General features: G+C 30.8%; 11 protein-coding genes across 11 annotated transcripts; 4 read left to right on the top strand and 7 right to left on the bottom strand.

The window, feature by feature from the left end:
- Positions 1-175: 175 nt before the first annotated feature.
- PUP2 (proteasome core particle subunit alpha 5) lies at positions 176-997 on the top strand (the record flags this gene model as incomplete). The annotated part of the gene is made up of 2 exons (XM_011275098.1): positions 176-275; positions 342-997. The coding sequence occupies 2 exons, from the start codon at positions 176-178 to the stop codon at positions 995-997; spliced, it is 756 nt and encodes a 251-aa protein (XP_011273400.1).
- Positions 998-1,071: 74 nt separating this feature from the next.
- Positions 1,072-2,406, bottom strand: GCN5 (histone acetyltransferase GCN5; the record flags this gene model as incomplete). The annotated part of the gene is made up of 1 exon (XM_011275099.1): positions 1,072-2,406. The coding sequence occupies one exon, from the start codon at positions 2,404-2,406 to the stop codon at positions 1,072-1,074; it is 1,335 nt and encodes a 444-aa protein (XP_011273401.1).
- A 287-nt stretch (positions 2,407-2,693) lies between these two features.
- BN7_4350 (uncharacterized protein) lies at positions 2,694-4,427 on the bottom strand (the record flags this gene model as incomplete). The annotated part of the gene is made up of 1 exon (XM_011275100.1): positions 2,694-4,427. One exon carries the CDS (start codon positions 4,425-4,427, stop codon positions 2,694-2,696), a length of 1,734 nt encoding a protein of 577 aa, XP_011273402.1.
- A 631-nt stretch (positions 4,428-5,058) lies between these two features.
- On the bottom strand, positions 5,059-6,982 carry ATG7 (Atg7p; the record flags this gene model as incomplete). Its single annotated transcript, XM_011275101.1, has 2 exons — positions 5,059-6,683; positions 6,862-6,982. 2 exons carry the CDS (start codon positions 6,980-6,982, stop codon positions 5,059-5,061), a joined length of 1,746 nt encoding a protein of 581 aa, XP_011273403.1.
- Positions 6,983-7,262: 280 nt separating this feature from the next.
- Positions 7,263-8,801, bottom strand: NMD3 (ribosome-binding protein NMD3; the record flags this gene model as incomplete). The annotated part of the gene is made up of 1 exon (XM_011275102.1): positions 7,263-8,801. One exon carries the CDS (start codon positions 8,799-8,801, stop codon positions 7,263-7,265), a length of 1,539 nt encoding a protein of 512 aa, XP_011273404.1.
- Positions 8,802-9,878: 1,077 nt separating this feature from the next.
- Positions 9,879-11,558, top strand: BRF1 (transcription factor TFIIIB subunit BRF1; the record flags this gene model as incomplete). The annotated part of the gene is made up of 1 exon (XM_011275103.1): positions 9,879-11,558. The coding sequence occupies one exon, from the start codon at positions 9,879-9,881 to the stop codon at positions 11,556-11,558; it is 1,680 nt and encodes a 559-aa protein (XP_011273405.1).
- A 308-nt stretch (positions 11,559-11,866) lies between these two features.
- Positions 11,867-14,098, top strand: SDA1 (Sda1p; the record flags this gene model as incomplete). Its single annotated transcript, XM_011275104.1, has 1 exon — positions 11,867-14,098. One exon carries the CDS (start codon positions 11,867-11,869, stop codon positions 14,096-14,098), a length of 2,232 nt encoding a protein of 743 aa, XP_011273406.1.
- A 79-nt stretch (positions 14,099-14,177) lies between these two features.
- Positions 14,178-15,571, bottom strand: DBP8 (ATP-dependent RNA helicase DBP8; the record flags this gene model as incomplete). Its single annotated transcript, XM_011275105.1, has 2 exons — positions 14,178-15,391; positions 15,478-15,571. The coding sequence occupies 2 exons, from the start codon at positions 15,569-15,571 to the stop codon at positions 14,178-14,180; spliced, it is 1,308 nt and encodes a 435-aa protein (XP_011273407.1).
- A 208-nt stretch (positions 15,572-15,779) lies between these two features.
- MTG2 (putative GTPase MTG2) lies at positions 15,780-17,405 on the bottom strand (the record flags this gene model as incomplete). The annotated part of the gene is made up of 1 exon (XM_011275106.1): positions 15,780-17,405. One exon carries the CDS (start codon positions 17,403-17,405, stop codon positions 15,780-15,782), a length of 1,626 nt encoding a protein of 541 aa, XP_011273408.1.
- Positions 17,406-17,718: 313 nt separating this feature from the next.
- On the bottom strand, positions 17,719-19,191 carry LSC2 (succinate--CoA ligase (GDP-forming) subunit beta; the record flags this gene model as incomplete). Its single annotated transcript, XM_011275107.1, has 2 exons — positions 17,719-18,981; positions 19,087-19,191. The coding sequence occupies 2 exons, from the start codon at positions 19,189-19,191 to the stop codon at positions 17,719-17,721; spliced, it is 1,368 nt and encodes a 455-aa protein (XP_011273409.1).
- Positions 19,192-20,614: 1,423 nt separating this feature from the next.
- Positions 20,615-21,175, top strand: NOP19 (Nop19p; the record flags this gene model as incomplete). The annotated part of the gene is made up of 1 exon (XM_011275108.1): positions 20,615-21,175. The coding sequence occupies one exon, from the start codon at positions 20,615-20,617 to the stop codon at positions 21,173-21,175; it is 561 nt and encodes a 186-aa protein (XP_011273410.1).
- Positions 21,176-24,890: the final 3,715 nt, after the last annotated feature.

Below are 24,890 nucleotides of genomic sequence, written 5' to 3' on the forward strand. Positions count from 1 at the left end.
CTAAAATGTAAACAATTAAAAAATCCGACTGCTGCGCGAATCGAAAACCGGGCAAACACTTAATTTCGCGAATCCATTTTGAATATTGATTTTGATATTCAATTGAATTGCCACTAAGAATTGAAAACAGATCTAACCAACAAATCCATACTTTTACCAACTCAATTGATACAAAATGTTCTTAACAAGAAGTGAATATGACCGTGGTGTCAGTACTTTCTCTCCAGAAGGTCGTTTATTCCAAGTTGAATACTCTTTAGAAGCCATTAAAGTATGTATATTGGTATTAGATATTGATTGATCTTAGGATACTAACTGTCACCATCAGCTTGGTTCCACAGCTATAGGTATTGCCACTTCTGAAGGTGTTGTATTGGGTGTTGAAAAAAGAGTCACTTCATCATTATTAGAATCTTCATCAATTGAAAAAATTGTAGAAATTGATAAACATATAGGATGTGCCATGTCTGGTTTAACTGCAGATGCAAGAAGTATGATTGATCATGCTAGAGTAAGTTCATTAAATCATAATTTATATTATGATGAAGATATTGGAGTGGAATCTTTAACTCAATCCGTTGCTGATTTAGCTTTAAGATTTGGTGAAGGTGCATCTGGTGAAGAACGTTTAATGTCAAGACCTTTTGGTGTTGCCCTTTTAATCGCTGGTATCGATAAAGAAAAAGGTCCACAATTATATCATACTGAACCTTCAGGAACTTTCTATAGATATGAAGCTAAAGCTATTGGGTCAGGTTCTGAAGGTGCTCAAGCTGAATTACAAAATGAATATCATAGTTCTTTAACTAAGGTTGAAGCTGAATTATTAACATTAAAAATTTTAAAACAAGTTATGGAGGAAAAATTAGATGAAAATAATGTTCAATTAAGTTCGGTTACTCAAGATGAAGGTTTTAAAATTTATGATAATACAGTTACTGCTGATATTATAAAAGTTTTAAAAGAACAAGAAGCTGAAGAACAACCAGAAGCTTAGAGATACAAAAAGATATAATGCATGTACATTAGTGATTTATGAATAACTTTTACTTGTAGCAGTTACTATATACTCTATTCAACTAAATGAGAATATTCTGAATTTTCTTTAACTTTTGAATCAAAAAATTTTTCTAATTTATTTGCATTTTTAAAATAAGTTGTAGTTTCATTATTATATTTACGACAATTATTAAAAATTAATTTTGAATCATAAACAAATTCTTCCAGGGTTGAATAATGATCATTTTCTAATTTAGATTCCATTGTACTTAAATCCATTGGTTCTTTAATAACTTCATAATAATCTGGTATTTCATCTTTATTAACTGGTGTTGAAAATGGCCATGATGCTGTATGATTTTGTAATTCTGTTAATAATAATTGCATAAATGTATGATGTGGTCCTCTTCTTGGTCTTTGAGCTAATTCATCCATTTCTGGGGTCCAACCACTTTCTTTTAATCCTGGTATAGTCATTGGATCAATTGGTTTTAAATTTTTAAGATCTTTGAATTGTTTTAAACCTGGTCTAATAACATCAGATTTTGAAACCATACGAATTTTCCTTTGAATTGCAGCTTTTTGTAATAATAAGATCTTAGCACTATCTAAATATCGTATTATTGGTAACATTGAACATTGCATTAATGTACCACCTTCATAATCTTTAATATAACCCATCCATATATGTTTATCTAAATTGATTTCTTTTGTAAAACCTTGTTTTTTAAAATATCCAATAGCATAATTATCTGCATAAGTTAAAAAATATTTAATTGGTGAAGTTGAACGAACATAATCTTTTAAATGATTCATTAAATGTGCACCATAACCTCTAACTTGTTCAGTGGAACTAATTGCACAGAAAACAATTTCGGCAAAACCTCGACTATCAAATGGTCTATAAGTGATCCCACCAACAACAGTTAAAGGTTTCCTTACAACAGCCATTGAAAGATGACTTCTATCATAAACTAATCTTGCAATATATTCCTTGGGCATCTTGGGTAATTGTTTTTGGAAAATATTTTTCAAACCTGTTAGAACCATTAAATTTTCCTTGGTATTATCATTATTAACAACTCTAAATTCAATTTTACCCTCACGTTCTTCTAATACTGAAGGTCTTTCTTTAAAAGTATATGTTGTTCCATCAAAATTAAAAGTAGTTGTAAGCTTTCTTTCTTCTTCTTCATTTTCAGCAGTCTTAGCAGCATCACCATCACCATCGTCCTCCTGCTTATCATCACCTTCTTCATCTTCTTCATCTTCATTTTCTTCTTCTTTCACTTCTTTTTCAACATCTTTTGATTTTTCTTTTTCTTCCTCTAATTTGGCTCTTTTAGCTATAGGTTCATCATCATGATCCACCGAAGCGGTTCTTTTATGGTCTTCATTTGCAGTCATTATTCCTAATCTTATTCCCAGCTTATTCAATGGTGATATCCTATGATGATATTCTGGATCTTTGTTGATATTTATACAAGTACTGTTTTTTCAATTACTTATCGTTGTTTACTTATTTTGATTTATTGTCTCTCCGAGATTTTCAAAAACTAGCGTACGGATTATGTAATCGAGATATAACCAGTACATTTCAATGAATGAACTATTTAAATTACACATTTATTGAACTTATTAGTTCATTTATTGAAGTTATGGATGGACTGGATTGTATTTGAAACTCTTTTAAATCATCTGTAATTGTCGTTAAATCTATTTATAAGAATCAATTCAGGATTCAATTTGAGTAAAGTAATAAGATCTGAAGCATCAGTATTAATTGATGCATTTTGGGTAAACTCTTTGGGAACCTGAGGTTTTCCATCATTGATTCCTAGAATCAGAATGGAAGATTGAATATTATTCAGTATATAATCATTTGATTTGATGGTTAAAGTTTTAATCAAGTCATCTAGAAATTCATAAACTTGAAGTTTGGTTTTAAATTCACGGTTTGTAATTTTAACACATGATTGTCCAGTAATAATCATTCTAAAATAACGTGCCGTATCAGGCTCTCTAGTTACTAATTTATCAATACAGTTAGCCACAACAGTACGACTCCAATTTTTTATTGGATTAAATTTTTGGAAATTAATTGGATTCATATAGTGACTTAATCTTCTTCTCAATATGTGTGAATAAGCTTTGTCTGAAGAAAGTAAATAAACGCTCAACAACTCTTTGAAATAGACATTCTGTGGGAAGATGTGATGAAGATCATCTCTAATAGTATCAATATCAGATTTAGTTCTAACATTATGGGAAAATCTGTAAAACCTTGGTCCTTTATCTCTAAGAGGATCTTTCCATCTAATTCTATCAAAATTTTCATCCAAAGGTGCAACATCAATAGGCTCGCTTTCCTCTTGATCTGAATCAACATTCAAAACTGAAGTACGTTCATGCTGTTTTATTTCTTGATAAATCAACTTTTCCAATGATTCATGTTCACTAGATGATCCTTCCACTGATGAACTTTTCTCCATAGTCATAAGTTTATCAAATCCATGAAACATACATATATCTACCAAAATTTCTTTAATATATTTTTTCATTATTGAGTTTGGATTTTGTAAAACATTCTTTAGAAAGAGTTGAATCTTCTTTAAACTTCTTATCTCAAATGGATGATTGTATCTCTCTTTTTTGTGGAACATTGATCTAGGATCAGGGGGTTGTGGTCTTGCAATCTTTTGAGGACCATTACATTTGAAAAAATCTTGATCTTCAATTGTAGTATCTAAAAATTCATAATCAAATTTCTTACTCTCTTGATCCCTTTCATAAATTGAATATGAATCACAATATTTATACCTGATAGTATCAGATCCATTCTTTAAGAAACTTTCATCGGTAAGTTTCATCTTGGTTAATGGACTTAAAACAATTGTCAATTTTAATGTATCATAAACTTTCGGTGCAAATGTATAGAAAAAAGACTTATTAATACTCAGCATAATTGAATAATTAATTTCACCATGATATGCAATGTATTCCCAAATTTCCATTGGAAGTATAGAGTTATTATTAGGGTTCTCATTGTAAATTGAAGTGGATTCATCGATAATATTGAACTCTATATTTTCAAAACCTTCCTCATCATCTGTCTTCATTAAAGAAGATTTAAACATTGATATTTTGAAGTTATCAATATATTCATATATATGTTGCAATTTATTAGATGAATAATATCTTATTGGAAATGATAATCTATCCAATTTCCAAAGAGGTCTAAAAACTGTGTTGTAATATGAATGATGAATGTAATATAAACCACAACCTCTAGGAATACCTAACCAAATTGCTAAAGCTTCAAAAATATCTCTTTCAGTATACAAGATATGCAAAGTTTCGATGCATTTGTGTAAAAATGATCTTATTGCTGTTATAATAGTATTGATGATTGCGTTCAGTGTCATCATAAATTGTATATAGTGCAGTATAACTTTAGTATATTTCAATTTCCAGCTGTTATATAATATCACTATATTATATTCTTACTAGCTGCTAGTGCTGGTAAATTGATCAATTGCAAAACTAATTTATATTCATGTATCAATTCAAAATTGGAGTTAAATCATTAATTAAATCAAGTATTTGAAATTAAGTAAGCCTTACCTAATGCCAAAGTCATGATAAGATAATTGCTATAGTTTAATCACATATATACAATTTAAATTTATTGAAAGGTAAATTATAAATGAAAAGGGGAATGGAAAAGTAAACTAGTATAAAATTAGGAAGCAGAGAGGTAAACAGATTATAAGATTGAAATGTCAACAAATTTAATAAGGTTGAAATGGGTTTTCTATATAACAAATAGTGATGAACAATAAATGAGGATTCTATTGATCATTTATAGTAATTCCAAAACGTAGAGATAGAATGTCGACTTAACAGGTATCATGGCTATATGCACCTTTCAGTTGAGTCAATGTTGGTCTCTTACCGTTTTGAATAATAGCTTGTATACAAATATCAGTTAACTACAATAATCATGAAAAATTCATAAACATAGCATTTAAATATTACATTAATCCAAGAGTTCCATGTTCAAAGCCACTCTTCATCACTAAAATCAGCTTCCAAATTAGCAACTGCTTCTTCAGCTTTCCTTTGTTCTTCAGCTAATCCACTAATCAATTCAAGATATTTAGAATCATTTAAAGCTTTTTTAACAAATTCCCAACCTTCCTGTACAAATGCCTCCTGGATAGGTTTAGAACATGCAGGACAATAAGGATAAGCTGGTGATTCTAATTTTAAAGTTTCAAAATTTCCCAGAAACCCTCTTAATTGATGTGGTAATTTTCCCAATATAGATTCTTCATTAGCTTTAGCCAATGGACCATCTGGATGTTGTAATATAGAAACTAATAACTCCACAGCTAATGAAGATGCTAATAATGCAACACCAGGTCTTGTAACTGTACACATTTGATCTAAAGTTCTATCTGTTAAACTATCAGTTGGTGCAACCACATCATTACAATAATAACAGCCCAATTGATCATCAATACCATGTCTCATAACTAAATAACTATCAAATCCTAATGCTGCATTTATAACTGTCTTTTTGTAAGATTTACCGATTATCGTAGGTAACCATCTTGCTTCTCTTGAATCTGTTAAAAGGAAAATTGTATCATGTTCTTTAATTAATTGAACTAATTGATTAAATCCATCTTGTTGTTTAGATTCATTTGTAACAGGATGACCAGCCATTGGAATTTCTAATTGGAACCCTTTGGAATTAACTAATGGGAATATTTTTTGTAATGATTTAGCTGCAATTTCAGCTTTTGGTGAACCAACATCTTCAAAATTAAATAAAGGTTGACGAACAGGATTTGAATAAGATACTGATCCATTATCAACAAATGTTATTTGTCGAACACCCCATCCTAATAAAGCTCTTGCAACATAACTACCTAAAGTCCCAGAACCTAATAACAAGACTTTATTTTGTTGAATGATATCTAAATCCAATTCAGGTGATATTCTCCATTTCATTAATTTTAAATTTAAATCAACAGATTGTTCAGATAATTTTATTGGATCTATGAGGGAACCTAAATCTGCTAATTTTGGACCTAATTTACCTTGAGATGTACGTTCCCAACCTGTAATTTTTTGTAAATCTAAATTAGTATTTGTTATATTTAATTTAAAACTCTTGGAAGCAAATCTATAAACATGTAATTCTATTGAATTATAACCATAATATGATAATGCAGTTAATAAATTTTGTAAAAATTTTGAAGGTTTATCATCAATAATACAAGAATCTATGAATCCAATTTTTAATGTATCCTCAGGGTTTACAAGACTTAAACTTGCTAAAGTGTAGGGTACATCATCTTTCCAAATGATCACACCTTTATTCCTGTTATCTAAAATACTAAACCACATTATAACTGTTTCAGGTATTTCATCAATGAATTCCCTATGATTGATTTTCCAATTAGAATTTAATGAAGGAAATGCAAACCAATAGTAAAATTTGAATTTTTTCAAATCTGCAAAACTTATAATATCAAAATGATTCAATAATGAAGGATTTTCAAGGACTTCTTTGTTCTCTATCTGTTTAAGGATTCTTTCACCTGAATTTTTAATAAATTGAGCTTTATCCAATGCTTTAAATTCTTCAATTGTATTTAAATTTGTTATAGAACCTGGGGCAAACAATACAGAATTTGAAGGACTGGAAGCCTAGTTAGTCATATATCCTCAATCAACACACATATCAGAATAATACTCACTATAAGGATTCATCTGGATCATCAAAACTTGAAGCAGAAACTGAAATTGCAGGAGGTTCATTTGATGGCGTTGATTTAATATTATAAATACCATGAATCTTTTGTTCTTTGGAATCAAGTTTAAATTTATCTAATTTTAATTTTGAAAATTTTTGGAAAAAAGAAGCATCAACATAAGAACATGGAGATGAGAATTTTAATGAATCAGACATCTTGTACTTGTTGGTCTTGATTGTGATTATTTTGAGTGTTTTGGTGTATGTTTTGAATTTAAAATTCGGAATTTACTTATATTACTTTTTTGGGAGGCGTGTAAACTCCATTTTCTTACAAATTGACACATACAAAATTCATACAAAATTCAAGTTTTATTATAAATCCCTAAACCAATATTATATATTATACAAAGTTAGAAAAAACCAAATGAACCAGAGAGAGAAAACGACAATGCTATGTTTTTTTAAATTTTAAATTGCTTTAAAATTCATGCTTTTATGCCTGATCTTCTAATGTCATATCATCCAATTCATCCAATAATTCATCAATATCAACACCTGGAGCATCTTCATCTTCATCTTCATCCATTTCATCACCAGCAGCTTCTTGTTGTTGACGTTCAGTTAAGTTGGTATCTTTATACAAGTTAATAGCTTGTCTCATTTCTTGATCTTCTTCTAATTCTTGTAAGAAAACTTCATAATCCTTTTCAGCTCGTTCCATTTCTTGTCTTGCAGCTCTTGAATCTTCATTTGCCACGATATCTTGATGTTCTCTTGCCATTCTCTTTAATTTCCAGTTTCTATTCTTTCTTGTTTTTCTTTGATAATGTTTCTTAACCAAGATAACATCTGGTAAATTATCACGATCTAATGAATCCCATAAATCATGATTATAATTTGAATTAACTGTATAATAACCCATAACTGAATCACCTGGGTGTAAAAGAGCACCTAAATGAGATCTAACATAATATTCTTTATCATTACTACCTAAATCTGCTGCACGAGCACATGTAACATCTGCTAAAACATATTTCCCCTTGGTAACACCAGTTGGTTCAACATCCAAAACAATAAATTCCACTAATTGTGAAGCATCTGATAATGACATGAATGGTTTCTTGTAATAAACTTGTGGAGATAAATCACCAGTTTTCAAAGTATTAACATCAAGAAATTGTAAAGTATTTGAAACTTTTGAACATAAAACTAATTGAGATAATGAACCTAAAGATTGTGCTAATTTTTTTGGTAAAACAACTAAATCATCTCTACATATTGGAACGATTTCCACACTGAATGTGAATTTATATGATGAAGTACCAGCATGAATATCTTGTGAGACTAATTCTTCAGATTTTTTAGATTTAATTGGTGCAACTGAACCTAAGAAATCAATCATTTTTAAAGCATGAGATCTTTGTGAATAAAAAAAATCTAACCCATCTCTTGATTCTTGAATTGAAATAGTATCAACATGAGCACTATGTCTTAAGATCAATTGTTCTAAATATAAGAAAGTTCTCTTGTGGGAAACTTTTTGTCTAATTTGTACAGCAGCTTTCCAAGTATTAACAGTATAAGATTTAGCACAATCAGGACATTGCATTGCAATAACCACGTATTCAACTTCAAAACTTTGTTGAACAATAGTGTTGGCCATAGCTTCACCTTGAACAGTTAATTTAACTTTAATACGACGGGAGTGAGGTTCAGTCCATATAAATGAAGCATCAATCAAACGGACTTTATTTAAACCTTTTAATCTTCTAAGACACAAGGCTAATAATTCTCTTGATTCTAATTCACATCTAATCCATTGTTGTGGTGGTTGAAGAAATCTTTCACAATTTCTACAAAATGAAACATTAGCTTCTCTTGGAATACCTTCTGTAATATCAACGGTTAATTTAATACAATCATAACACATAACTAAACCTGTGGACCCATCCATTGGAACACCACAGTTACAACACAAGACTGTTGCAGCAACCTGTTGGTTTGGATCATGTTGTAATGGAGTGTAAGACATCTTGACTAAAACCTTTTGACCTTTATAATACCTTCTTGTGGCAATTAAAAAGTATTAATCAGTAATAAATTTTTTCTTATAAATTTTATTAAGACATAAAAAAAAATTTCAAGCATGGATTACGTAACTCATCGCATAAAAATTGACGAGACAAAAACATTTATAATCAGAGAATCAGATGGGAAATAATCTATTGTTTGAAGAGTATTGTTGTTGATATTGTTTGATTATTGTTATTGTCACTGGTTATTATGATATGACTCAAAAAAACAACATCTTCACCACGTTATTTGGTAAAATAAACACAAATACTGCATTGTTAACAGACTTACAATGTTCAATAGCTAGAGATTGTCTCCAAGCTGAAAGAAGTCTGTTATTACAATGTAAATTCGCAGCTACACTGGGGTTTGTGAGTCTTGCAGTGTTATTAAACTACAGATTTGGTGACTCTGTGGTGATTGGAATTCATAATGATCGAACAAACCGTGCTAAAGAATTTTCCATTGCTGTTTCAATTATCTTCTTTTGTTTAGCCCTGGGTTCTTTAATCTTGGGTACTTTTAATTATTTTAATAATATTCATCATTATATTAACCAAAGAACCAAGACAGGTTCAAGAGTCCCTACAAATGTCTTTTTAACATTGGTTGTTTCTTCGTTATTAGCTATTAATATTGCCCTATTGATTGATGCTTATTCGTGAACAATATGAAATATAACTCATTTTTAACCAGGATTTCAAGGTATACCATACAAAATACACTTCCCAAACACAATACACACTAATATACCACTAAACACCACCTTGTAACCCATTTAAATCAATTAATTTACTATGATTCATCCATTCCCCATAGTTAATAGTGAACCGTGTAAAAATGACTGCAAAATTCGCGTGATTTTTTTTTTTTTGATTTTCTGGTTTTTTGAATTCTTTTAAACACTCAAAAAACATAAAAACAGTAAACAAACAATTTGAAAAGCAGTGGGATCAAATTATTTCAGCCAGAAGGTGTTATCAGTTATTATATTATATTATATTGTTTTGTGCTTGAATAATCTTTTGTATCAATCATGGCACCCCAAGTCAAAAAATGTAAATCTTGTGGTTGTACAGATTTCACTCGTGATATTCATAGTGCTTCATCTGATTTAGCATGTCAAAATTGTGGTAGAGTTTTTGAAGAAAATCCAATTGTTTCTGAAGTTACATTTGGTGAATCCTCCACGGGTGCTGCTACGGTCCAGGGGGCTTTTGTTGGTGCTGACCAAGCTCATGCTGCTTTTGCAGGTGGTCCAAGAGGGAATTCTATGGATAGTAGAACCAAGACGTTAGCAAGTGCTAAAAGAAAAATTAGAGCTGTTGCCACAGCTTTGAAAATTCCTGAATATGTTTCTGATGCTGCTTATCAATGGTTTAGTCTTGCCTTATCAAATAATTTTGTTAAAGGTAGAAAATCTCAAAATGTTATTGCTGCATGTCTTTATATTTCATGTCGTAAAGAGAAAACCCATCATATGTTGATTGATTTTTCTGCTCGTTTACAAATTTCTGTTTATTCAGTTGGTGCAACTTTCCTTAAAATGGTTAAAGCTTTACATATAACAAAATTACCTTTAGCTGATCCTTCATTATTCATTCAACATTTTGCAGAAAAATTAGATTTTGGTGATGATCGTGTTAAAATTGTTAAAGATGCTGTAAAATTAGCTCAAAGAATGTCTGAAGATTGGATTCATGAAGGTAGAAGACCCGCAGGTGTAGCAGGTGCTTGTTTGCTATTAGCTGCAAGAATGAATAATCATAGAAGAACTCATGGTGAAATTGTTGCAGTTGCTCATGTTGGTGAAGATACTTTACAAAGAAGATTAAATGAATTTAAAGAAACTCATGCAGGTTCCTTGACAATTAAAGAATTTAGAGAACAAGAGAATTATACACCATCACAACCTCCATCTTTTAAGAAAAATTTAAAAAAATCTGAATTAATAATGAAAAAATATTCAAATGGTAATGAACCAAATGAAGAAGATATTAAAAATGATCAATTAGGTGGTGCTTTAATAAGTAAATTATTTGGATCTGTAGATTTAAATTCTAAAGAAATTTTGGATCAATTAGAAAGAGTTAAAGAAAGACAAAGGAAAGATATTGCAAGATTGAAAAGTTCAAATAATTTATCATCAACACCAAGTCGACCAGGGACACCTCAAGTTGTTACACCTGCAGGAACACCAGGTGCTTCACCACATGGAACACCAAGACCAAAACAAAATGGATTTTTTGTTAGAGAAGAAACTGAAGATCCAGAAGATCCATTAATTAATGATGAAAATCGACCAAAAAATTTAAATAAATTACCAACAAGTTTTGATATTTTATCACAAATTAAATCAGATGAAGATAATTTTGATGATATAGATGATGAAGAATTAGATAATTTCCTTTTAACAGAAGAAGAATCAAAATTAAAAGAACGTGTATGGGTTGGATTAAATGAAGAATATTTATTAGAACAAGAACAAAAAAGATTAAAAGCTGAAGCTGATGAAATCTCGGGGCATCAACAACCAAAAAAACGTAAAAAACCAAATACTAAAAATGAAGATGATCCTCTTAATGATGATAATGTTCAAAATGCTATAAATAAAATTGGTGAAGGTAATTCAGTTTCTGCAGCTGCAAGAAGTGTATTAACTAAAAAAGCTTCAAAGAAAATTAATTATATGGCTTTAAATAATTTGTTTGAGTAAGAATAAAGGAACAAACAAAGAATGGGAACTTTTGGGTATACATGGAGTAACAAGATATGGTGTTTAAATTTGATTTATAGATATAAAATGGTTTTAAAGTATTAAAAATTAAGTAAGTGTAGTTGTATTTATTACCGTTAGTTTGAATTTCTTTATATTATACTGATTACGTAATGCGATGAGGTTGCCCGGATTTTATGCACCATACAAAAAAAAATTCAAATCAAGTAAGTACTAAACATTTGATAAGAAGTTTTATTCAAATACCTTTATATTCTTTATACTTCTTTAGTTCTACTAGTTTCAAAATGGTTAAGAAAAGAGGAGCAGCTATATTACCAACAAATATCATCTTATTACAAAATTTGGTTCGTCGTGATCCTGAATCATATCGTGAAGAATTTTTACAACAATATGCACATTATGAATCTTTAAGAGATATCTTTATTGCAAGTCAAACTTCCCATGATGCTAGTGAATTTGCTGAATTAATTGGTTTTGTTAGTGCGGTATCAAGTTGCTTCCCAAAAGAAACTGCAAATTTCCCTAATGAATTAAAATCTTTAATTTTAAATAATCATAGAGATTTAACTCCAGATTTAAGAGAAAAAATTATTCAATGTCTTGTTATGCTTAGAAATAAAGATGTTATTACTGCTGAATCTTTAATTCAAACTATTTTCCCTCTATTGATTGCTTATAGTGGTGCTGCTTCAAATTCAGCTGGTCATAATGCTAAAGCTTTACGTCATCAAGTTTATACTACTTTAATTACACTATTGAAAAATGTAAATACTGGATCAAAAAATCAAAAATTAAATCGTTCTACCCAGGCTTTATTATTTAATTTATTAGAAGAAAGAGGTCCTCAGGGGATTTGGGCTACAAAACTAACAAGAGAACTTTGGAGAAGAGGTATTTGGGATGATTCTCGTACTGTAGAAATTATGACACAAGCTACTTTACATCCAGATTCAAAAGTTGCATATTCTGGTGTTAAATTCTTCTTGGGTGCTGATAAGGAAAGAGATGAAGCTATGGAAGATGATAGTGAAGATGAAGATGGATTTGATATGGGTGCATTAAGACATAAAATGCAAATTAATAAGAAGACAAGTAAACGTGGTAAAAAATTAGAAACTGCTGTTAAATCATTCAAGAAGAAAAATAATGCTAAACATTCTGCTACATATTTAAATTTTAGTGCTATTCATCTTTTAAGAGATCCTCAAGGTTTTGCAGATAATTTATTTTCAACTCATTTACAAGGTAAAAATTCAAATAAATTTGATCTTGAACAAAAAATTGCCCTTATGAATTTATTATCAAGATTAATTGGTACACATAAATTAACAGTCTTGGGTATCTATTCATTCTTCTTAAAATATTTAACCCCAAAGCAAAGAGATGTTACACAAATCATGGCTGCTTCTGCTCAAGCATCTCATGATTTAGTTCCACCTGAATCAATTTCAGTCGTTGTTAGAAAAATCGCAGATGAATTCGTTTCAGATGGTGTTGCTCCAGAAGTTGCAGCTGCTGGTATTAATACAATTAGAGAAATTTTATCAAGAGCTCCATTAGCAATTGATGAAACTTTATTACAAGATTTAACTGAATATAAAGGTTCAAAATCAAAACCTGTTAATATCGCAGCAAAATCTTTAATCTCATTATATAGAGAAGTTGCACCTGAAATGTTAAAACGTAAAGATCGTGGTAAAACTGCTTCAATGGAATTACAATCTGGTGAAAAAAGAGGATTACCTCAATTTGGTGTTGATAATGCAGTCCAAGGTATTCCAGGTATTGAATTATTAGCCAAATGGAGACAAGAACAAGGTCTTGGTGCTAATGAAGGTGAAGATGATGAAGCTAACTGGGAAGTTGATGATGAAGAAGTTGATGATGAAGATATTGAAGGTGATTGGGTTACAATGGATTCTGATAAAGAATATGATATTAGTGATGATGAAGATGAAGATAAAAAGAAAGGTAAAGAACAAGAAGATGATGAATCTGATTCTGATTTAGACTTATCTGATGATGAAGAAAATAAAGAAGAACCAACTGAAGAAGATAAAGAAGCAACTATACAGAATATTGCTCAATTAGATCCAGATGCTGCTTTCAAAGAATTAGCATCAACAAGAATTTTAACTCCTGCAGATTTCGCCAAAATTGAAGAATTAAGAATGCAAGCTGGTGTTGAAAAAATTATGGGTAATAAGACAAGATTAAGAAATGAAGATGAAGTTGATTCATCATCATTAATTGGTCCTGTTAAATATAAACAATTACGTGAAGAAAGAATCGCTGCAGCAAGAGAAGGTAAAGATGATAGAGAAAAATTCGGTTCTAAGAGAGGTAAACGTGATGCTCCACATTCAACAACTAATCGTGAAAAATCTAGAAAGAAGAATTTCGTCATGATGATTCATAAAAGTGGTGTTCAAGGTAAAGCTAAAAGATCTTTACGTGATCAACAAAGAATTACAAAACAACATATTGAAAAACAAAAGAAAGGTCGTCATGCTTAAGGTTCAAGTCATATATTAATATTTGTACATTAAAATAATTATAATTAACATTATGGTATAATTTTTATTATGTAGATCTCTATTTCCTTGATTTATTCTTTGGTTTTTTAATTTTATAATTTGAAGAATCATCTTTTTGTGATTTACGTTTGATAGTTCTTTTTCTTTCACCAAATTCTTCTTTACTCATTTCAGCTTCAGCTTCTCTTTTAGCAATTGAAACAGATTGTAAAGATTTTTTAATAACTTTATTATCTGTGATTTTTTCATATTTATCTAATTTTTTATTAATTCTTTCTTCAATTGCTTGAATTCTTGAAACATCTTTTTCAGAAACTAAACTTATAGTTTGACCTTTTCTACCAGCACGAGCTGTACGACCAACTCTATGAACAAAATCATCTGGATCTGCGGGTATATCATAATTAATAACTAATTCAACATCTGGAATATCTAACCCACGAGATGCAACATCTGTAGCTATAAGTACTCTAGCAGCATTTGCTCTAAATCTATGTAATGAATTTGTTCTTTCTTGTTGTGGTAACTCTGAATGTAATGAAGCAACTCTAATTTCCAAGTTACGTAAAGTTCTTCTAACAACTTCAGCTGTATGAGTTCTATTAACGAAAACCATTGCAGTTTTTTTTTCATTATCTTCATGAGATAAAATACTATATAAATAAGATTCTTTAACATAAGATGGAACAAGCATGAAATAAGTTTCTAATTGAGATGGAATGGCAACTTTATCCACACTATCAACTTCATGAATAAATAATTTTGGTTTATTTGTTGGAGTTGGTCTATCTTTCAATGCTCGTACTGCATCTGTAACAGTAGCTGTGAATAATAATGTTTGTCTTTTATCAGCAGATGGTAATATACTGAAACATCTTTGTAGATCACTTCCAAAACTATTACTTAACAATCTATCAGCTTCATCAAGAACTAAATAACGAACTCTTTTCAATCCTTCTATAGTATCTTCACCACTATTTAAAATATGATCAGCTAATCTACCAGGAGTTGCAATAACAAAATGTGGTTTTCCTTGAAGTTTAATAGCTTGTTCCACCATACTTTCACCACCAACAATAACAGCAATTCTAATATTCATAGCTGCACCTAAAGCTGCAAATTGTTCAGCAATTTGTAAAGCTAATTCTCTTGTTGGTGTCAAAACTAAACCGAAAATACCCATTGGATCTTCTGACCATTTGGTCAACATTGGTGCGCCGAATGCAATAGTTTTACCAGAACCTGTTTTAGCACCACCAATACAATCATGGCCTTTGAGTCATGTTAGTATCAGTTGTCTTTAATCATATTCATATATTCCATTCATTAATACTCACCTGCTAAAATCTTTGGAATACAAGCTTTTTGAATAGCTGTTGGGGTATAGATCCTCATAGCGTTCAAGGACTCGGAGAGCCATCTGGAGACACCTATACTCTTGAAATCAGACATTTTTTTACTTGAATCTTGGAGTTTTTATGATTATTTCTAAGATAAGTACTTAAGAGATGAGCTTAGAAAAAAAAAATTCTGCAAGATTTATATGGTTCGCGAATTCATTCTACAACGGTTTTCTTTTTGGCTTATATACTAGTTAATTTTTATTCCAATTTATATGCAATTTTCTATTTGCAATGGTTTATTTAAAAAGGAAAAGGGCTCATAGTTTACCAGCACATTCACCCATCATGAGCACCACTTGTTTGATGTTCTGATGATCCTTAGCACAACAAGGTACGATTTTCCAACCATAATTTTCAACATATTGTTTTAATTTCTTAAATCTTGGTAATGAATCTTCTAAATCAGCTTTTGTTGCAATAATCAATATTTTCTTATTATAAATTCTATCTTCTAATTCATTTAATAATGTATTTAATGAAGCTATTGGATCTTCATGTTCTAAGCTAATCACAAAGACAAGACCATTTGATCTTTCAGCATGACGTAAGAAATCTAAACCCATACCTTTATCAAATCTTGCACCTTTAATTATACCTGGAATATCTGCCACTGTGAATGATGGTTTATCAATCCCTAATGAAATAGTCCCCACGGTTGGTTGTAACGTAGTGAATTCCCAATGACCAACTCTTGGTGTTGCTTTAGAAATTGCTCTTAATAAGGTTGATTTTCCAGCATTTGGTAGTCCAATTAATGCCATATCAGCAATTAATTTCATTTCAAATATAAAATATCCTTCAATTGCACTTCTACCCGCTTTACTAAATCTTGGATTTCTAATTTCTTGAGTAAGGAAATGCATATTACCAAGACCACCTTGACCACCTTTCAATAACATTAATGGAACAGCTGAAGGTTGATGTAAATCAATACCATGTATAGGGAATTGATCACTATTTAATTCTTTTTTAATAATATATGAATCATATTTAATAACACTTCTATTTAATTTCCTAAAGTAATCTTTACTTCTATGATATTCTTCATCTTTATCATTATCTTTAAAAATCCAACCTTCACCACGATTCCAACTATTTCTATATAATTGAATAAATTTTGGTTTATCAAATTCATTATGTTCACCAGGACGACCATCAGATCCTGTACATTTAACTTCCACTTCAACATTTTCATTACCTTCTAATTGAGCCTGTTTGAAAAAACTTGGATCAGGAATCCATCTAATTATAGTTCCTACTGGAACATTTAAAACAATATCTCTACCTGTAGACCCATCTAATTGATTTTTTTTACCTTGGCCACCATCACCAGCAATATAACTTTGTCTTAATTTACCTAAAGTTGTTAAACCTTCAACTGCACGAACATAGATTGAACCACCATTACCACCATCACCACCGTCTGGAGGACCTTTAGTTCTATTAGCATCTCTTAAAAATGAATTACCACCATCTCCACCTTTCCCAGTTTTCAATTTAATAACTCTTAAATCTGAAAACTCTTGATTTTCAGCTTTTGGTCTTTGTTTTGATGATAAATGACTAAAAGGTGATGATCTTGTTAAATAAGTATTCATTGGAATTTTAACATTGAAAAATCCTTTTTCATCAAGTCCTTCATTATGAAATTTTGTATCATTGTTTTTCAAATTATGACTTGGATCAAAATTTTTAGTTAAACGTCGTACCATTGGATTTTCTAAAGTTGATGAATTATTTATATCATCATCTGTTGAATTATTTAAATTATTTAACCATTCTTCATTTGCTTCAAGTCCTGGTACGTTATCCTTTGGAGTGAATACATTGTACTTGGGAAAAGTAGAGCAGAAACCTCTTTTGCCAATCAATCTGGGAAGCATGTCTTAAGATCACTTGATATTAATCTAACTATGTGACAAATTGTCTATAACTTTTTATAGATCGGTATAAAAGATTTTTTTATGTATGGTGGGATTCGGTAATCGCAACAAGAAGTCAAATAAATATACAAAAGAATTCAACTACAACTGACTTTTTTTAAAAATTTCGTTAATAATCTATTTCTAAAAGTTAACTAGTATAACTATTTCTTGCTCAAAAAAGAAAACAAGTCTTATTTATTTGGTTAAGTGGAATATCTAATCATTATTTGTTTGTCATATCAAATTATAAATTAATTTGGTGGGAGTTTGTTTAAGCAGCTAATTCAAAGTTAACTTTAGCACCAATATCTCTAGCTTGAGTAACAATATCAGATAATTTGACAACTTTTTCAGCAGCTTCATCTAATTCATTAACAGCGTAAATCTTTAAACCAGATTCAGCAATTAATTCTGAAGCTTTTTCATAATTAGTACCTTGTAATCTAACAACAATTGGAACTTCAACACCCAAGTTTTTGGTAGCAGCAATTAAACCTTCAGCAACATAATCACATCTAACAATACCACCGAAAATGTTAACGAAAATACCTGAAACTTTTTTATCAGATAAAATTAATTTGAAAGCATTTTCAATAGTTTCCGGGGTAGCACCACCACCACAATCTAAGAAATTAGCTGGATCACCACCATATAATTTAATAACATCCATAGTAGCCATGGCTAAACCAGCACCATTAACTAAACAACCAATGTTACCATCTAATTTAATGAAGTTTAAGTTTGATTTAGCAGCAATAACTTCATCTGGATCTTCTTGAGTTAAATCTCTCCATGAGAAAACTTCTTCTTGACGATAAGAAGCATTATCATCGAAACCAAATTTAGCATCCATAGCTAAAACTTTATGATCAATAGTTTCTGATAATGGATTGATTTCAATTTGAGTTGAATCACGTTCTTTGAAAATTTTGTATAATTTTTGAACAGTTGAAGCAGCTTCTTCTTGAGCATGTTTAGTGAAACCTAAAACTGAAGCAATTTCTTTAGCTTGAGCATCAGTAACACCAGCTTCTAAATCAACTGGGAAAGTTTTAATAGCTGATGGATCTTTAGCAGCAACACCTTCGATATCCATACCACCTTGAGCAGAAGCAACAATCATTGGTTTTTGAGTGGCTCTGTCTAATAAGATAGCTAAATAAGCTTCAGTTCTATCGAAAGCTCTTTCAACAACATAGACAGCAGTAACTTCTTTACCAGCTGGTCCAGTTTGTTTAGTAATAATTTTATTGTGTAAAAATTCTTTAGCTAAATCTCTAATTTTTTCTGGAGAATCAACTAATTTAACACCACCTTGGAAACCAGTATCAAAATGACCTTTACCACGACCACCAGTTAAAGCTTGAGCTTTAATAACTAAATCTTCAGTGTTTAATTTTTTAGCAATTTCATAAGCACCTTCTGGAGTGGTAGCAGCATCACCATTTGGAACACCAACACCGTAAGATCTTAATAAAGCAGCGGAACGGTATTCATGGATAGATAAGTTTCTCTTTTGTGATTGAACAGCAGACTGTTATTGTTAGTATTTGATTGCTTGATAATTTCCCAAAAAAAAGGTGTCCAAATTGTCCAAATTAGCCAAATCTTTGAATCAATAAAGGTTACAACAGAATACACTAAAAAAAGCTGATAACTTCAATTCAATTGATATTCCAATCATCACTTCACCAAATTGACAATTCATGTTCTTTTTCATGAAGCGCTTTGTTGTTTTGTTCATGTTGCCTATATTCGTCCAAAATCCACGACATCATCAGATGATTTCAATTTTTTTGTACCTATAATCAATTAAAGCTGAACAAAAGCTAAAAATTTGGACAATTCATTGGGAATTGGATTCACTTACTTTGGTAGCGTTCAATAAAGAACGGTTGACTTGTTTGAACATCATATTTGATGAATATAAATTGATCTTTTGTACGTGTCAAATAACAAAAGGTTATGAAAATGGAAGAAATTTGGTGTTTTTATTTTTATTTCAATTTAATTCAGAGATCCTGATTTCCAAACTTTTACCCCCCTAAAAAAAACTTCAACAGAAGCGGTACAAGCACGCAGAGAGAGGCCTCCGTCTAGGAAGTTCTTATCTAGGCTGGGAATCGGGATCGAAATGAAGTACCAACCTAAGCGATCTCCCCGGATCCCATTTCCCATTTGCCATCACCTCCCATTATTCCTGTTAATCTTGCTTATCGTATCTGATCTTCCTGGTAAAGTCCTACAAATAAAGGTTCAATTGGTTTGTAAGGAGACTATTACACTTCTTGTTTATGTTTTTGAAGCTCCATCCAATCAATAATTCTGCCTACGATTGATCTGTGTCTCTGGATCTCTGTCTAATTGTAAAATCCCCAGCCTAATCGTATCCGATAAACTGTTATTGTAATTGGTAAAGCCGTGAGAAATCGGGTGTCGGAATCCTATTTGAAAGGTTTTCGATTGTTTCCCCTGTCAAATCCTGTTGAATCCAGTCAAAGAGCTCTCTTGCCAAAGCAAAGAGACGTGAGCCTAGATGATTGAACGGCTAAGCAGAGATAGACAAGGCTAGACAGAAAGAACACCCTTTAAATATTTGTTTTGTATGGGGGTGCTTCATTGGGGTGTTAAACAGATACTCGTGGGTGGGTGGAATGAATCAAATTGTGATTAGAATCGATAACAAGTGGGAATTGTGGGAGTATACGGTTTAAACAGGTGGGAGGAATCTGGCTGAGGGTAATCCGGACACGTAATTAATACTCAACTGTATGGTATTTAATTGGTATATATAGAGGGAGTGTTGCTATTGGGATCAAAAGACCATGATATTCCAAATAGAGACATCCGATTCTATTGCTAATCATCTCTTGATTAATCTCTGGTCAATTAGTTAACTTCCTTCAAAGCGTTAAAAGACTAGATCGACTTCCAGATTCAAATTAAGATTAAGATTTCGCGAATCATTACATTTTTCATTTTCGCCACAACAAATTCAATTTTTAAAAATCAGTTGGTAAAGGACGCATAAAAAGTCACATGACTTTCAGGTCACATGACTTTTCAATAAATTCGCGAATTATAAGATGAGGTATATACGAAAAAATTTAATATACTTGTAATTTATTTAGTATTCAACAATTTCACCACCATTGGTTTATAAGGAAATGTCACATGCTAAGGAAATTAAACAGAAGCAAGAGTTACAAGCAAGGTTTCAACTAGCTGTCAGCTCAACTCAAAATCATGTTGCTAATTGGTTAAACACATCAAATTCAACAATATCATCATCTTCATCTTCATCTAATAATGATTTTTTCAATTTACCAATTATAAGTGGTGGATCTGGTTTATCTTTATCTTCTTTAACCTCTGATAAATCATCAGATGATATAAATACAATTGGTGAATATATTAAAACTGGGAAATCAGTATCATCATTAAACAAAAAGAAACAATTAAATTCTAAATCAAAATTATTAAATATGAATAAAGTTAATATTCAAAATGATTCAAAAGCTTTGAATGCCTTAAGAAATAAAATGAAGAATTCAAATAGATCAAAACATAATCAACAAATAAGACAAGTTCCAACTAGTCTAAATAAAAAATCAAGTAATTCAAACAATAATGATGATAGTGATAGTGATGATGATATGATTCAAAAAGCTGCACCAAAGAAAAAATTCAATTTATTAATTGATTCTAAAATTAAAAAGAGAAAATAAAAGATTCTTTTCTTATATTAAGTTAACGTTGATCAACAAGTTTTTACAAAATGAACTTTTATACTCTTTATATTATTCAAGACTATTGAGTACACAGGGTCTCTTGAAAAATATTTTGGTTGATATAGATCTTGATTTGTTGTGACATTTTTAATTTCAAAATAAATTAATTGGATTCATTGCCTCAATTTAGAATGTTTTTGACTAAATAAAGCTGAGAATGTATACAAGTTTTGTGATGTGAATTGTTCATTGCCTATAAAGCTTAGTGGTGCTGACCATATGACAATTTTTGGTTGAGTTTTGATCAAATTATTATGCATCTAAGGTGGCTTGACATTGTTTTTTTGATCCTTTATAACATACAGTTCTATGGTTCTATCAATTATATAATGTTTACTTAGATCAAATATACATAGGTATCCATGTGCTTCAAAAATACCATTTAATCTAGTAATAAGTTTGTAAGAGTACATATATTATGAAACTTATGGGCAGCTTATCCACGTTGAGTTATCCTTCGAATCTAAGCCGAGACTTCAGCTTCTAACAACTCATACGCATCGATCTTTCAAATTGATTACAGATATCAAGCGCTGTCTACAAAGCTTCCATATTAAAAATTTGTATATACGTTAATTTAGTCTGGATACATGGTAAACATGGTCGATATCACATGTATACCGTATAACCAAACTCTGAACTTAATCGACCTAAATCTTATCCATAGTATGTACAATTGCGATATCAATTGCGTTATAAGGTTTGACTACCAAGGCGGTACCTTACATCTAAGATTTAAATAAGATTACAGTTATCCTATCTTACTCGGATAACCTTAATTAAAGGCAAAGACGTCGTTGTTGAAAGTTGATAGGTTAAGATATAGATCTGTTTTCATGTGCAGTGCAAGTGTATATAACTTTCCTAATCGTTATACCTTTTATGCAAATTTCTGTATAATTACGGGAAAAAAAACTTTAGAAGCATTTTCTGGAAGTTTCCTTAATTACGCAAATTCCTAAATTAGTAAGTACATTTACTATTTAGATTTTTGGGTATACACTTTTCTTGCAAAGGTAATAAATTTTTTGCAAAAAATGCCTGTCATATAAATTTCAAATGAAACGAGCATTGTTGATCTATGCGTGATTACTGTTGAGAAATACTGTTGAAAACTATAACTCAAAAATCAGATCCTACAGAGACTTATAACATATACGTACCAGCTTCAGGCTTCAACCAGCTTGTACTAAACTAATTAATATACTGGGACACTGGGACTAATTATATAAAGGGTAATTCGATAACATATAATTGTTAGCTGGAGCCTGGTACATAAGCGCATATATTCAAGCTAAACTCTATAACGAAGCTGGTACTGCAGTCTGCAAGTGAATAATCATGACGACTTTAACGGAAGGCTTTATAAGGAATATATATAGTATATACATAGGAAGATAGGAAGCTGTATTCCGATTCTCCATGACTTTAATTTGGTTATATGATCAAATTAGCCTATATTGGCCTTAAATCTCTTTGATCATTAAACAGATTATATGCAGGTGGATTGCTCAAACAACATGATCGTTGGATCGTTGGTCAGATTAATGATTGATTTAAATTTTGGACGTACCTTATAGTATACCTAGTATACCTATTACCTAGTATACCTAGTAAATCCATGGTATGAAAACACTTTTAGTAGATCCATTGCCGTGATCGAAACAACGTCATCAGGATTAAAAACAAGGCTATAAAGTCAATTAATAACTCCATACCTTGCCGTTGATTAACTTCGTAATTCTTAATGAAGTAAAGCGTTATACCTCTTTTATATATATACGAACGTCGACGCGAAAACGCGGAAAAAAAAATCTACGCTTGAGTTGAATTATATGGTCTTCTCCGCTGGAAATATGACGTATTAAGTTAATCTCATTACCAAATTAAGTTCTAACGGGTATCTTAAAATGAGACTCAAGACTTAGAATTGTTTAGACTTGCGGATAATGATATTAATCAAAAAGTCTATAAATATATTAAACTTGCACCTATATTTTATTCAGGGTCCTTGTGAATATTAAGTATGACAATACCAGCTACACAACCACCAGAGCTTTAAACATGAATATACCAAGGCATAAGCAAGTACACATAGATTGATTACAATAAAATATAGTACCATTCTTCATATTCGATCATGGTATACATCTGAAGGCCTTTAATGTATAACACTTTCGTGGTTTCGGTACATCTATGCAGAGAAATGACGATATGTATCTAATAGAATTGTATATCAACTTATCAACACATATCAACAATATGACAGCTAGTTTTACACGTTATATATATTAGTCATATTGCACACTGTAAAAGTATAAGCTCATGATTTCATATTTAAATTTTAGATGCACTAGTGGCTAGTGATCTTGTTTCTAAACCGACGTTTGATCATGGGTGGAAACTTGTTACTGATAGAGTACATCAAGCACAACATAATTTACACTTTACGAACACGTCAAAATGGATGTAGACGACATTTTCTACGATCATGGCCACCAATACAACAATATGAATTTATCATATGGTACTTGTTCAAATTTTCACCAGTTCAGCTTTCAACTATACTGATCTAACTTCTATGTTCTTATTGTAAGTATTTGAGTGATCTCATATATAATACATAAAACAAAGATCCATTAATGGTGAACTAATTATGGCTTATAATAATTATTTTATTAGATTTATATCACTGTCGACTATATGAGCTAGTTGTGAACGAGTACAGCAGAGGAAAGAAAGCCATATTTGTAGTTCTATACTATTAAGAGTCATGATTATTAAGTTAGACTATATTAGCGATGGTTATATAAGTCTGCTGATCTTGTGACCTGTCATTCATATACGCAATAGAAATATGTCAATTAAGGTTAATTTCAAAGTGGGTACGATGTGGTATGTACTGTATCAGTTTATATAGTAGCATATTGCAATTATATATTATTAGACTACGGTGTACGTATAATGTCGATAAGTATTTGATCACTTAAAGACTGAAGCCAAATATATTGGTAAGTACTGGATCTAATACACGATCTACGATGGACTTTAGAGCTCTAGATGTGCCCAATATTATACCTTGAAGCTTCAAAGTTTAATCATTAAAGTTAAGCTCGTCTTAGACAAGTGCAGCTAGACGTAAGTAATGTTAAGTAGATATTGTTTATACTTGAACTTTGAACCAGTACCAGAGAAGGTTTCAGAATATTTCATTATAAGCTATAATTCCAATGGAATTAAACAAGTATACTATATATCAAATAAAAATACGTTAAACGTTTGATCTTAATGCCTAGCCATCTAGCCATACACTAAATCGGGCTTTGGCCCTTGAGCAACCATGGTCCATGACGTTGAAATCGTATGATATTAGGACGAACTTTCAGACCTCGTAAATACTACTCATTTAACTCCTGTTAGCTTCATATCAGGTTGAGTAACTTGAATTAATCTTGACGGTTAGTGTGAAGTTGATTCACCGACACTATAAGTTTGACACTCGGCTAAAGTCTTGATCCCCCATTCGAATCCCGTTGAGTGCACTATTAATTTATGTTTTTGAAATTTTACGAATTCATCATCTCTCAAAAGTTTATAGTATAATCTAATGTCTGAGGTGAAGTAAAGAAATTGAGTCCTACATGTTTTGTTT

The sequence above is a fragment of the Wickerhamomyces ciferrii genome, contig 00153 (genome assembly GCF_000313485.1).
Source record: "Wickerhamomyces ciferrii WGS project CAIF00000000 data, strain NRRL Y-1031 F-60-10, contig 00153, whole genome shotgun sequence".
NCBI classification, from domain to species: Eukaryota; Fungi; Ascomycota; class Saccharomycetes; order Phaffomycetales; family Wickerhamomycetaceae; genus Hansenula; species Hansenula ciferrii.